Raw genomic sequence first — 12,392 nt, 5'->3', positions numbered from 1 at the left:
CTTTGCCCCACCCCACTCATTCATTTCTTAGTTTGGTTCGACCCCATGTATTCAAAGCCTATTGAAAAGTGAAGTACTACTTTCGGCCACAATGGAAAAGTTCAGAATATTCACAAACTTTGATTCAGTAAAATGGAGCTCTTTAGATAGGGGTCACTTTTGTTAGAATCACAAACACTGCACTACAGACTTACTTCAAAATACAAAACACTTTTGGGTTTTTTTTAATTCTTAATGTTGCAGTATCGGATTAGCTGAAAGATGCTGACGGTACTTTCAGAACCGTTTTTAGTACTGGTAAAAATTCTCAAGCACACAGAAAGTAAAAACAGCTTGATATAGACTTGTACATGTAAGCATTTGAATTAAATTATGATCTGAAAGGTAAAATTTGTTATAGCCACATTATTGGGTAAAAAACAATCAATTGCACTGAAATTTAAAACTTTATTACCGTGATAAACTCTCTTGTAAGAACAGTTTGCCTAGTATTGCACAATTCAGTTTTATAGCCATTAATTCAATCTCAACCCTTTGAGCACCAAAGTCAAATTTTGTTGCCTTTATAAAATATACCCCAGTCAATTTTTTCAAAATTTTTGCCAAAATTTTGATAAAATACTGTAAGCAATGAAATGTGATGTCCATTTGATCCAAAATCATCAACAAAATTACAGAAAAATTTCATAAAATTGATGAAATGTTGCACAAAATTTTGGTGGGAAAATTTACAGCACTCAATGGATTAATTCCAAGCAGTACAATAGTTTAGGCTACACGAAGCCAGTAAAATGCAGTTTCTCTTCAGAATTAACAGTGAGTTAATCACAGAATACGGAAATATGTGCTATAAAGTGTGCATTCTTTGATTCTGTCAGTGTAATTATCTACATCACTTTGTTGTCATGACGATGCAGATTGATACAAAAAATGTTTTTGAGACTCGAAAGACTGGTATGAAGATGATAATTGACAAGTACAGGCCTTCAAGCATTAAGACCTTGTATATTCCTATCCAGATGTACTATTGATGTTGTTGTCATTGTTTTGTAGAAATTACAACATCTGTAGATTTCATTTTTATCTTATCACTGCCATTAAATTACACAGAGATACACTGAGTTCAGTTGACTTAAGTACTGAGAGTATAAGTCTCATACTTGCATTTTCAGGCATTTTAATCGTAAACAACTTAAAAGTACTGGCTATTAGAATATATGAACTTTAAAGATTATAAGCTTTGGCCTAGAATATAATTGATGGTCATACTTGAGTATTTAAAAAAATTCTGCGCACATCTGTGCAAAAAAGGTTGACTCAAAAGAAGTTACTGATGTATTGAATATATTACCTTTGGTAAGAAAGCCATTGAGATTGTTTTGAGCACCATTATCTCTGCAAAACACGACAATCTGTCTGCTTCAGGTTTTAGAAAGATCAAACCATTTCAAGGCAAATATTATACCGAAAACAGACACTAAGTTTTATATATTTCCTGACCGCCATCTTCATAATGCTCAACCTCAGTAAACCTCAGTAAATGTCACCTTTAATGATCATTATATATGTATATATATATATATATATATATATATATATATATATATATATAATATATATAATATATATATATATATATATATAAATATAATATATTATGTGTGTGTGATATAATATATATACACACATACATATATACATATATACAATATATATATATACGTATATATATAATATATATATATATATATATATATATATATATATATATATATATATCCTATATATATATATACAGCATGCTGACGTTGATGTCAAGTGCTGCGCAGCTTGTCAGCAAAGCCGGAAAATTTGATTTTTGGTGAACTGTCATCATTGAGAACTGAATTTCTTTCCAGACTTGATTTCACTTGAATTTAGTTGAATTCAACAATAATGATGCGCAGTACCTGAGGAATTGGGTGCACAATACTGAGTGTCTCAACCAGTGTGAGCATTACACAAAGAAGTATAAAGTAATAAAGTATATTGTCAAATGTACTGGGGCGAGGCTTCAAGAGAAAGCAGATCAAAGTAAATGAGAAAATAGTTGCAATATTTGGAATTTGTGCATTAGATGTCTCTGCATAGTTTCTATGCTGTCCTGGGACTCTACTACTCAAACCATGTCACATGTACGGCAAATCTCAAACTTTTAAACCCAAAGTAAAACTCAAACCTCTCGCAAAATAAGTTTTTCAACTGTGACACTCACAAACAGAAACCTGCAATTATTTCAAAGTGACATGTCCATTTGTACAAACAGTCAAATGGCAAATTATAAATTAATTCTCAAAAAATAAAAAAAAAGGCATCTTTCGGCTTTTAGTTTAACCAGCGTTAAGGTGATTTCAGGTTCTAACCCGAAATAGCCAGACTGTACATGACCTCACCCTTCTGTGTTACAATACGTATAGTTAAGGTAGAATGCGCCTCGTGGACAGATACTTTGACTCTCAAACTTTTACAATTCTTTTCTGATATACCACTTGTGGGGGTTCATTTTCAAGCTCTTGATGTAAAAATACTTTTCACCGTCTTATTTTTCCAAAAATCGAAAATTTTATTTGTTTTCCATAAAGTTAACGCTGGGATGGCGGTCATTTTGAATTTTAAATATTGGTAAATCTGGGTAATTTGTTTCTCTAGTACTTAAATTTGCACGGTTAACCCCAATTTTTATTTATGATTTTGAAACAGCATGGTTTAAAGATTCCTTGAGTAAATTTTGAGCAGAAGTTTAAGTCTTTCACTTTCAAGGCGCATACTACCTTAACCAAACACACAGGTGCGTGGAGTTGCTGTGTACAGTATACGTACAGAGGTGGCAACTTCACGCACCTGTGACCAAACATATGGAAGAAAATGACGGAAATAATAGAATCCTCTATATAAATGACACTGGAATTGAAAATTACAGAGGAATGAGATGTACCTATAGACTTGGTTCAAGTTGACGAATACAAAATGAGTTATTTTTGAAACAGCCTTTCGTGCATGTCTTCATGTCATGCAAAACATTTGATTTCGGTTGACTTTCAGTTCATGACAGATTAATTAGCTTCAGAACGGAGTCTACACAGCAGGGCAGGCGTAATCCAGCAAAAGCTGCTCTACTCGACGTCGCATTCACAGCACCACTCAAGGTCAAGTATTTCAGCTTCAATGCATCACACGAAGAGACTGAATAATCATGCACTTGAAACAATCATAGATGCATCTATATAGACAGCCTTTTTTCAGGCATTGGCCCTTTCACTACAATGGTTTGGCCCAACTGTATCGTTCCCCATGGTGCATATGGACCCCTGCTTACGTAGAAACTGGCCTGGAAATGTTAATAATCAGCTGGATAGTTCATACCAAGTCTCATGTCTGATAAATTAAGCCGCCTTATTAGATCTTCCTCTCGACGAAGCATACCTTCCTTGTTGCCGTAGCTACTGATGATAAAGATAGCTGCCTGCTTGCCCAGCAGGGTTGCCAGTGCTAGGCAGGCTTCCATGGTACTGACGGGACCCGGGTAGGGAATGAAGGTGTCGCCCGGACAACTCCTCAGGTGTTTCAAGACTGCCGACACCGCCTTGCAATGCGCGTGGGAATCATGGATCCAGCGTTGAAGAGTACCGTGGACAGCACTGCCGATGTACAGCTGAAAGAAAAACGTGAAAACACTGTCAGATACAGCATTGACTGCATTTTTCAGCAGATTAGCTTGTTATGTATAAAGTGCTGACTTGATGCAAACGTGTTAGTAGTCGTGTAATTCGTTTGAATGAGGTACCACACGTGCATTGATGATGGCAGAGAAGGAAAGAACTGCCTGCATGTCAGCCCTGGAATATATTTTTTGCACTGGAAAGGTGAAGTTTACAGTTACCTTCCCATGGATTGGTGGAAATAATATCTCAGTTTTTGAGTTCTTGAGATGGGGGGTGTTACACTCAGTATCCACTATGGAAGACATTTAAATGTAAAATGGCAGGTATTATTTGGTCAGACAGGGAAATTTTAAAGTTACCTGAATGTCTGGTTGTGATTATCTGCAGATCCCTCACGCGCCGTGGTGCACTGATATCACTACATGTATTATGAACAAGCATTGTACGCATACGCATGGGGACATGGCTTTGGTAGAGAGGAACAAACAGAGCGGATGACGAGACGAAGTGATATATGAGTGTGGGTGTGTGAGTCAAGTGCAGGACCTCCAAAGTTATTTTACTAGTGACCGGAGGAACAGTGAAAATGACAAACAGACTATAGTGTGAAATAAGTGTATGTAGAAATATATAACAACTCTGGTGTAATTCTATATTACCAGTCCTGGTAATAACAAATAATGAACGGGATTTTTTCACTTCCATATGTAATTGTCTGTAATGAATGTGTCAACACCATCAATTTGTGTGCAAAGAGTGAACAATTATACATTTAGTATTCCGTATTTAGGACTTTTATTTGTATCGTGGTGAATTCAGTGACCTTAGTTGCAATCACCTGCCTAGCTGTTGACAGTTAGTTGTCGTACATTTTCACTTTGTATTTGGGTGACTTCTACTTCTGTCAGACCGCTAGGATAAGATATTAACTGGCTCAGAACAAGAGCTTTCTTGATGTGTACAGGCAGATTGTCTATTCACACTAGTCTAGCATCTCGTCTTTTGGCCTTCGTCCACTCCAAAAGACGAAGCCGAGATGCTGTACCAATATACACAACGCATACACATATACCAAACTATGCCAAATAAAAGCATTTCTGCCCCACCATATAGGCAGTAGATTAAATTACAAAAAAAAAACATATAAGTAAAACAATAAGAAAAATCCTTGCTTAAAATGCTCCTTTTTTCACATAGAAATGAGTTTTTCATCATTACGTGATTACATTTTTAGAGGTCACAAAATGTTTGTGATAAACGAACGATCCGCTTGTTTGTTGTCTTTTTTCCATTTTCTTTTGTTTTTGTCGGTATGGCATTTGCAAATTTGACATAATTTTATTCATTGATAATAATTAACTCACATCGGTAGATTAATAAGCGTCCCACTGACTCTATAGTGCGCTCTGTGCGAGGAGAGTTTTGCCGAGTATGCTCCTCCTGGAATGGTCAAAGGATTAACCGTTAGGGGTTGACCAGTACATATTTAAGGGGAATGTTGGGGGGGGGAGGAAATCTGCAGAGATGCGACTTGAAAAGTTGAAAATAAGAGCGCACACACATTACGCTAAACAGAGAAAAATAACTGGCCAGTGTCGGAACATGAAAAATAGCACCAATGGCACTTGATCACAACTGGCACATTGTGAAACTACTCATAATTAATGAGGTACAATATGTGGCGTCATGCGGTGTCCCATCATACCATATATGAAGGGTGTAGCACTTGTGGTTACTGAGTTATGGACAAATATGTTATTTCAGGTCAAATGTCACTGAGGTCATGTGACATTTTGTCAAAAAAATTGAATTGCTAAGTCATCCCTATATACCAAAAATCAGACCTAGCTCTATTGGCTCGCTCAAAATTAGATATGCACATAATTAATGAGGTACAATATGTGGCGTCATAAGGTGTCCCATCATACCATATATGAAGGGTGTAGCACTTGTGGTTACTGAGTTATGGACAAATATGTATATTTGAGGTCAAAGGTCACCGAGGTCACGGGAGATTTTGTCAAAATATTTTATATATCTGCGTGAACGGAGGGACATGACCCAATCTATAAGGCCCTGGACTTCATCCATGGGGACTAAAAACTGTGTCACTGAATCCTTTTTGCAATATGAATATGATGACAAACTAAATTTTTATTTTACTTGCCCTTATACATGGGATTCTATAGACAGCTGACTTATACATGGTAGTCTATGGTGGTGTAAACTAAAAAGTCCTCTGACATGGCCAAATCGACGTGCATCTGTATGGGGTAGGGTACTATCCTTGTGCAAAGTTTGAAAGAAATTGACCTGGGCATGTCTGAGATATCTGCGTGAACAGACGGACGGATGCACACACGGTGCAGGCACGCACACACGGACATGACCAAACCTATAAGTCCCCCGGACGGTGTCCGTGGGACTAATTAGACAGACCACGAAGTCAATGAGCAACATACAGCTGAAAGACTATTTTTCACATTGCGATTTTAAGCCCATTTTTATGAGAAAAGGGACATGTATATGTATGGAGAAAAAAGCAGAAGACATATTTGTAAATTGTTTGTTAAGTGACAATCATATATGCATCTCTTGAAATTTTGTGGTTATAAGGTATAACAGTAGTGTAAGAATAATGAGGTTAGAATAATAAGTTAGTAAAGCTAAGTTGACAGTAATTAAGATTACAAAATATACACTAAGCTGAGGAAATCTGAATGAAATAAATGTTGAAAAGTAGCAAAGTCATGGTCATCTTTTGTCTAATACCTTGTGTAAGTTCATGAACTTTACATAAATCTTGCTATAGATTTGTTGCTAATGGGCAATAACTGTGTTTCAGATCATTTGAGAGCAATCCATCCATGACAGGTTTAAATTGTTATATACTTCTATTTAAAGGAGAGAAACATCTCAAATAATTTTTTCCCTGTAATTTGCTGTGAGAACACATGGACATGCGTAGGACTCTATGCTGGTGCTACCTTGCAACTTGTCATGGCATTGTATAACCTGTTCACCCCAATTTCCTGTAGACAGGTCCACACTCACCATTGATAACAATGGGTTTGGGCCATACCATGGTAGTGAAAGACTGTAACATGTGAGGTCATGGATACTTAATCTCAGGAATGTCAAAGTCTGTATATTGACTCAAGGATGTTTACATAACAAATGCTTAGGGTCATCTCAAAAGTGAGAATCTAAACTATGAAATATGTTTTTTTTTATTGCTTTTGATACCCAAAAGAGCATAGAAATCTCTTATACTTTGAATCAGCCATCCTGCATATTTCTAACATTCATCAAAACCTCATTTCTGTTCCACAACTCATAAAACAGTCCACAATGCAGGATTGGTGTACATTCCAAAACTACATATATGAAAGACCCCTAAAATCAATTAGTTAAAAAGGGGGGTTAGAAATTTCCCAAAACTATATAACCTCCGCTCCGTTTGGCTCCATTTTTCCGAATTGGAACCTTGGAACCAGTCTATGTATCGGTACCAAATATCAACGCAGTCTGTTCAGCAGTTTTGACTTTTTGTCGTTTACGGAAATGGACGACATCAAACACCGGTTGAAACCACCTCTATATCACAACTTCCAGTTGTGATAAAAAACCATTCATGTTAAAATCCTAATCCACCCTCAACGTTGCAATGATTCATACCTTTCGGCGTGAGCGGTACATATACTGGAAGCGAGAGTCCATACAAGTACGCCGACGAATGGCTTCAGCGCGCACTCCCCAAGTAAAAGTTGCCTAGCCAACAGCTTTTTAGATTCTTTATTTATGCTTAACTTGAACTTCTTGCCTCGTGCTGTTGTGTATCTTGAAAGTTTTATTTCTCCCCAAGAGTTACCGCAGAAGATGGTGGCCACTTTCACTTCAACATACTGAAAAGTTTTTGATGATTTGTTTGTTTCTCAGATGCGAAAAACTTCATTGATGCCTTATTTTTATTCTGCGGCCTTAGGAGATAAAAGGCAACGTTTAAGTTTGAGATTACGCCATTTTATTTTCCTTTTCGACACACCGACTGGTAAATATACACCCTTATCGCGTTGTCCCCGGAGAGCGACATGTACAAGAGAGATAACTACGGACATGCGCAAATGTAACTTTGTTCTCCACGTGCACCGACCGTATCGATGTTGATGCCATAATAATAACTCAAGGGCAATATTTATTTACAGAATGTACCCCGCTCGTAATGCAGTACTAGTAAGAGTTCAGGAAGTGTGCAGAGAGATGATAAGCTTACAACAACTGTCTGACATGGCGATCTCTTTATTTTACCTTTGACGTAAATATACCTGTCCGGGCAGGGTACCCTTGTGTAGAAAAGCTGATCACGTTTTTGTTGTTTTTCGCTGTTTGTTTGTTGTTGTTGTTTGCGGGGGTCTTGTTCCCGGCATCGCGTGTGCAACATTTGCCGCTTAGAGATATTCGATCAATTCTGTGTACGTTTGTCAGTTTGAAGTCGAAGACCTCAAAATACGTGATTTTGTGCAAAGCTTAAAAAAAGGAGGACAGTATGATGGCTCAAGGGGAGCTGCGACTGGCCGTCACAATTCATTACTGACTCGTTTGCAGCAAAATTAATATTTTGAAAAAAGTTTCAGAAATTTCTCGCATCAATCAGTTGGTCTCCAGCTCTGTAGAGAATGTCGATTATATATGATTTAGCGGTGAAAAAGGTAAATAACTTAAAGTGGAAAAGAGAAAAACATGCGACACACGAAATTAAGGCTTATACTGTTTCCCTATAAAAAGGTTTGCTTAACACTGAAATTAAATGTCGACCAGCACACCTCTCTCTGTGCTCAAGAAGCATCTTTAGTCATCTGCAATTTATGTGTGGATTGCCACATTCAGAGAAGAAGGAAGATTTATCTCACCAGGGGGGAAGCTCAGTAGTGTCTTCTCCGTCCCCGGACAGGGCTTTGTCATCTTGCAAGCCGAACTCCAAAACGGTTCAAAGTATGGGACCGGCCCGTTGGTTTGTTTATCGATGGACACTCGCGATTGTCCTGACTACCCAGTATTTATCGAGATGCGATGCAAAAAAATTGTTTGCATTAGCTAGCTAAGCTGTCAAATTGATACCCGATGACCCCTCCTGACCCTCGCACATATAGATACTATTGGAAACTTTGATGATACCACTGACATGTATGCAATATCTCGACATCTAGCTAAATATTAACGATGATATTTGGTCAGGTCTCGCCATCAAAGGTGCACCTGTCAGATTAATCAAAACAAGGCTGCTTTTTTCGCGATTTAATACACCGCTGAACAGAGCGTACCTGACACAAAAACGGGACAAGATGTGGAGTTTTAGATATTCAGGCCAATTGTGTATCTGCCCACAACTTCTGTCGGGACGACTTGGAGAACATGATGATCTTAAAGTATAAATTTCGATTGTCCTTCCCCTCACCTTCTTCTATTATTTTACAATAATGTAATGAATATTTCACATCTCTGGTGAGTACAAAATTCCGAAATCGGCTTGTTGACGTGCCCCTGGGTATATCCTAGCCACCAACATCGTAAATCGGGTAGTTCACGCGACCTTCTTAGTGACTCTCACGTCTGTGTCAGATTTAAACAACAATACTCTATGATTGGATTTTGTCATATCGTACGACGAAAATGAAAGTAAAAGTTTAGAATTGATCATAGGACTCCATGCAAACGAGTTGATCATTCAATTGCATTATATGATGAGCTAAACAAAAATATAGTAATTATCACATCGCGTCATGTCACGTCGCACGTCACGTCACGTCACGCTCGTCACACCACATCATACCATGAAGGTGAGGTCACGTATCGGCGTAAAAACACTGTTGGCTACGCGTGTATGGATTCATCTAATTCACCATCCACTATTATATTAAAAACTAAACTCGATGGAACTATGCTTTTGCCCCTGGCCCTCTTTGGTGGCCAAGCAATCTACAGTATCCGGAAAGGGGGTCGACCACCTTTAAACACCACTGATGAACGTGCCGGTCAAATTAACGTGCCTTGACTTTAAAAAGCAAACAAAAACTTCAAACTTCCCAAATAAAGTTATACGGTTTGCCCTTGGTGTGTCAGCAAGAGCACACCTTGAATCGGTTCACTTCAAACAAATGGGATGGCTACCTGTTAGCCACAGAGTCGCATATATAAAACTCAATCATGTTCATAGAGTTACATTAGGATTAGCACCGAAATATTTGTCTGATAATTTTGTTTTTAACAGTCATGTCCATAGAACGAAATCCGGACCCTATTCTATTTTTATTCAAGGTGGGGCTCGGTTTTATCAGAATAGTTTTGTATATACAGCTAGTGTTGAATGGAACAAAGTTCCAAGAAATATACAGAGTATTACTTCAAATTCTCTGTTTAAAAGAAAGTTAAAGAAGTATTTTTATGAAGCAATGATTCAACGTGAGCAAAATGATTTCGTTTTTTATTAATTGTTGTCGTGCCGATTTTCTTGTGATTTTATTTATCGTGGGACCACAGTGGAAATAAGTTTTTAACTTTTCTGTGTTATCCCAGCACTTCTGTCTTTTGTCTTTTTTCTTGTTTGTACTGTATGGTTTTTTAAGTGCTAAATAAATCAATCAATCAATCAATCAATTGGTCGATGCATTGACAACGGCAGTGAAGAACACGAAATTTTGTACATAAACTACAAGTACCCGAACAAATAAAACGTTACAGGGATGGGTGCTCAGAGTGCGGACTTGAATTTTTTTCCAACCGTTCCAAGATTTGACATGATTTTTAAAGGGTGAAACACATGCACATTTTTTCAACAGTTACAGGCATGTAACTGTCTTTGTTTCCGATATGCGAATATTTTTTTTACCAAGACTGAGGAGGTACAACTGCTGAAGGTGTCCCAGTGGGTAGATTTTTCCACTTTGCGACGACTCCCTCGAAATATCTAATGGTCGATACTTGAGAAGAAAGGTTGTCGTATTGGCAACATATCCCCTAAACCCTTGTCTGCTTTTCTCTTGAAAATTACTTATTCTCATTGGCACCGTCGTTGGTTCCCTCACCTGTAATTCCCTTTGCCCTTTCTTACTGTCTTTGCCAGCGCTCCTCCTCTTCCCGTACAAATCATCCTTCAAAACAAGGCAGTACACGGCAAAGTTTCCGTGGACGTAGCACTCCTCCTGTGACTCTGCATTGAGGAAATCCTGGATTTCCTTGTCGATCCAATGGGGCAACTCTCCGATTTCTGTGCGCAGTTCGGGTAGTTCCTGCCCACTGTTTACGAATGTCCATTCGTACCAAGATCGCCAGGCCATCGTTTTGGCGTAAATCGGGGGACACAGGTTTTCGAGTTGGTAGTGGTCGTGAATTTGACCCCTCTCTTTGAATATTTGGTAAATCGTCAGCGCCTTTCGGAGTTTCCAGGCCAACACTGGCGGATTACGGAAGATCTCGCTATGCGACGGAAAGCCCGACTCCGTCTCCCAAGTTATATCCAATTGGTGGTTTAACAACATATCGTGGACATAGCCCGGTATCTTCGTTGGTAAAGCATCTGCGAGGGCGTTCGGCCCTGATATGCAAAACCCGTCCTTGTACCTGAGCTGCAGTATCTTGTCCACGAGGACTTTCAGTTTGTCTTCCATTTTCGGGTCGCGTTTCTCGTAAGCCAGAAGGTCTCGCAATTGTTTCAGAAGGACTTCCTTGCTTGAGTACCTGAAGTCAAGCTTGAGTCTGTGCGGCGGTGCAAAACTTTTGTAGACTTGCTCCAGCGTGGACTCAATCGGACCATCGCCATTACTGGATGACCCCAGTATCATCTGCAACTCACGGAAATCGCTGGTACCTTTCCTCGCGTCAAATTCAAGCCGACCGTAAAACTGCCTGACTCTCGCCAGGACGTCCACGTAGTCCTTGTACAGAGAAGAACCCGCAGTGTTTCGGCTGGTCATGTCTACACCGTGCGCATGGTGTCATTAAAGTGTCCGGAGACCGAGAAACCAGCAGATACAGGCTGTGTGACCTAACCACGGGACAAACCACGGGCAGCTGATGTTTTGACCTTTGGCAGGACACAAAGCTACACGCCTCGTTGAACTGAGCAAACAAGGGGTCTCGTGTCACACGCACACCGTCCGCACGGAGCTGCGCAGCAAGGATTCAAGGTTACTGTATCACTCTAACTCCACGCTCTCTACGATTAAACAACAATGTTCGTCTCTACATGACGGAGCAAATACGGAACAAAGTGAATCTCATTATTAGTACGATGTTTGAAGTGACATAGTATCACCTCGTCGCGACCAAAGCTGGAATATTTCCAGTTAACTGTATTCGAAGCAAGACTATGTCTATGGCTCGCGTAAAAGCTTGCATTACTCTAAATAAGCCGTAAGAAAACAAACTACAAATGTCACATGCAGAAAAATTACAGGAGATGAAATCGCGATCCATAATATTGAGCTTGCCTCTGAATTTTGTCCGCGCCTGTGCAAAAACTCATACATGAACTGACATGAACTGAAACTGCTCTCGTGTTTCATTATATAAGATTCGTCTAGTTTTGTCGTGTCTTCAGATATAGATCCTAATCAGGAAAATTCGTTAAATATGGAATTAGTAATTAAAATTGAAGTAAAGATGGTAAATGTTTTCAATAACGTTGTACCATAG

The 12,392-nt window shown here is 38.8% G+C and overlaps 1 protein-coding gene across 1 annotated transcript; it reads right to left on the bottom strand.

Moving 5' to 3' along the window:
- Positions 1-2,276: 2,276 nt before the first annotated feature.
- Positions 2,277-11,782, bottom strand: LOC139131351 (uncharacterized). The gene is made up of 2 exons (XM_070697364.1): positions 10,784-11,782; positions 2,277-3,691 (listed from the first exon to the last, which is right to left on the bottom strand). The coding sequence occupies exons 1-2, from the start codon at positions 11,669-11,671 to the stop codon at positions 3,377-3,379; spliced, it is 1,203 nt and encodes a 400-aa protein (XP_070553465.1). The 5' UTR covers positions 11,672-11,782; the 3' UTR covers positions 2,277-3,376.
- Between the last annotated feature and the right edge of the window lie 610 nt (positions 11,783-12,392).

Source organism: Ptychodera flava, chromosome 4, assembly GCF_041260155.1.
Source record: "Ptychodera flava strain L36383 chromosome 4, AS_Pfla_20210202, whole genome shotgun sequence".
Taxonomy (NCBI): domain Eukaryota; kingdom Metazoa; phylum Hemichordata; class Enteropneusta; family Ptychoderidae; genus Ptychodera; species Ptychodera flava.
Note: the sequence above shows the minus strand (reverse complement) of the source record. Positions and strands in the feature narration are given on the sequence as shown.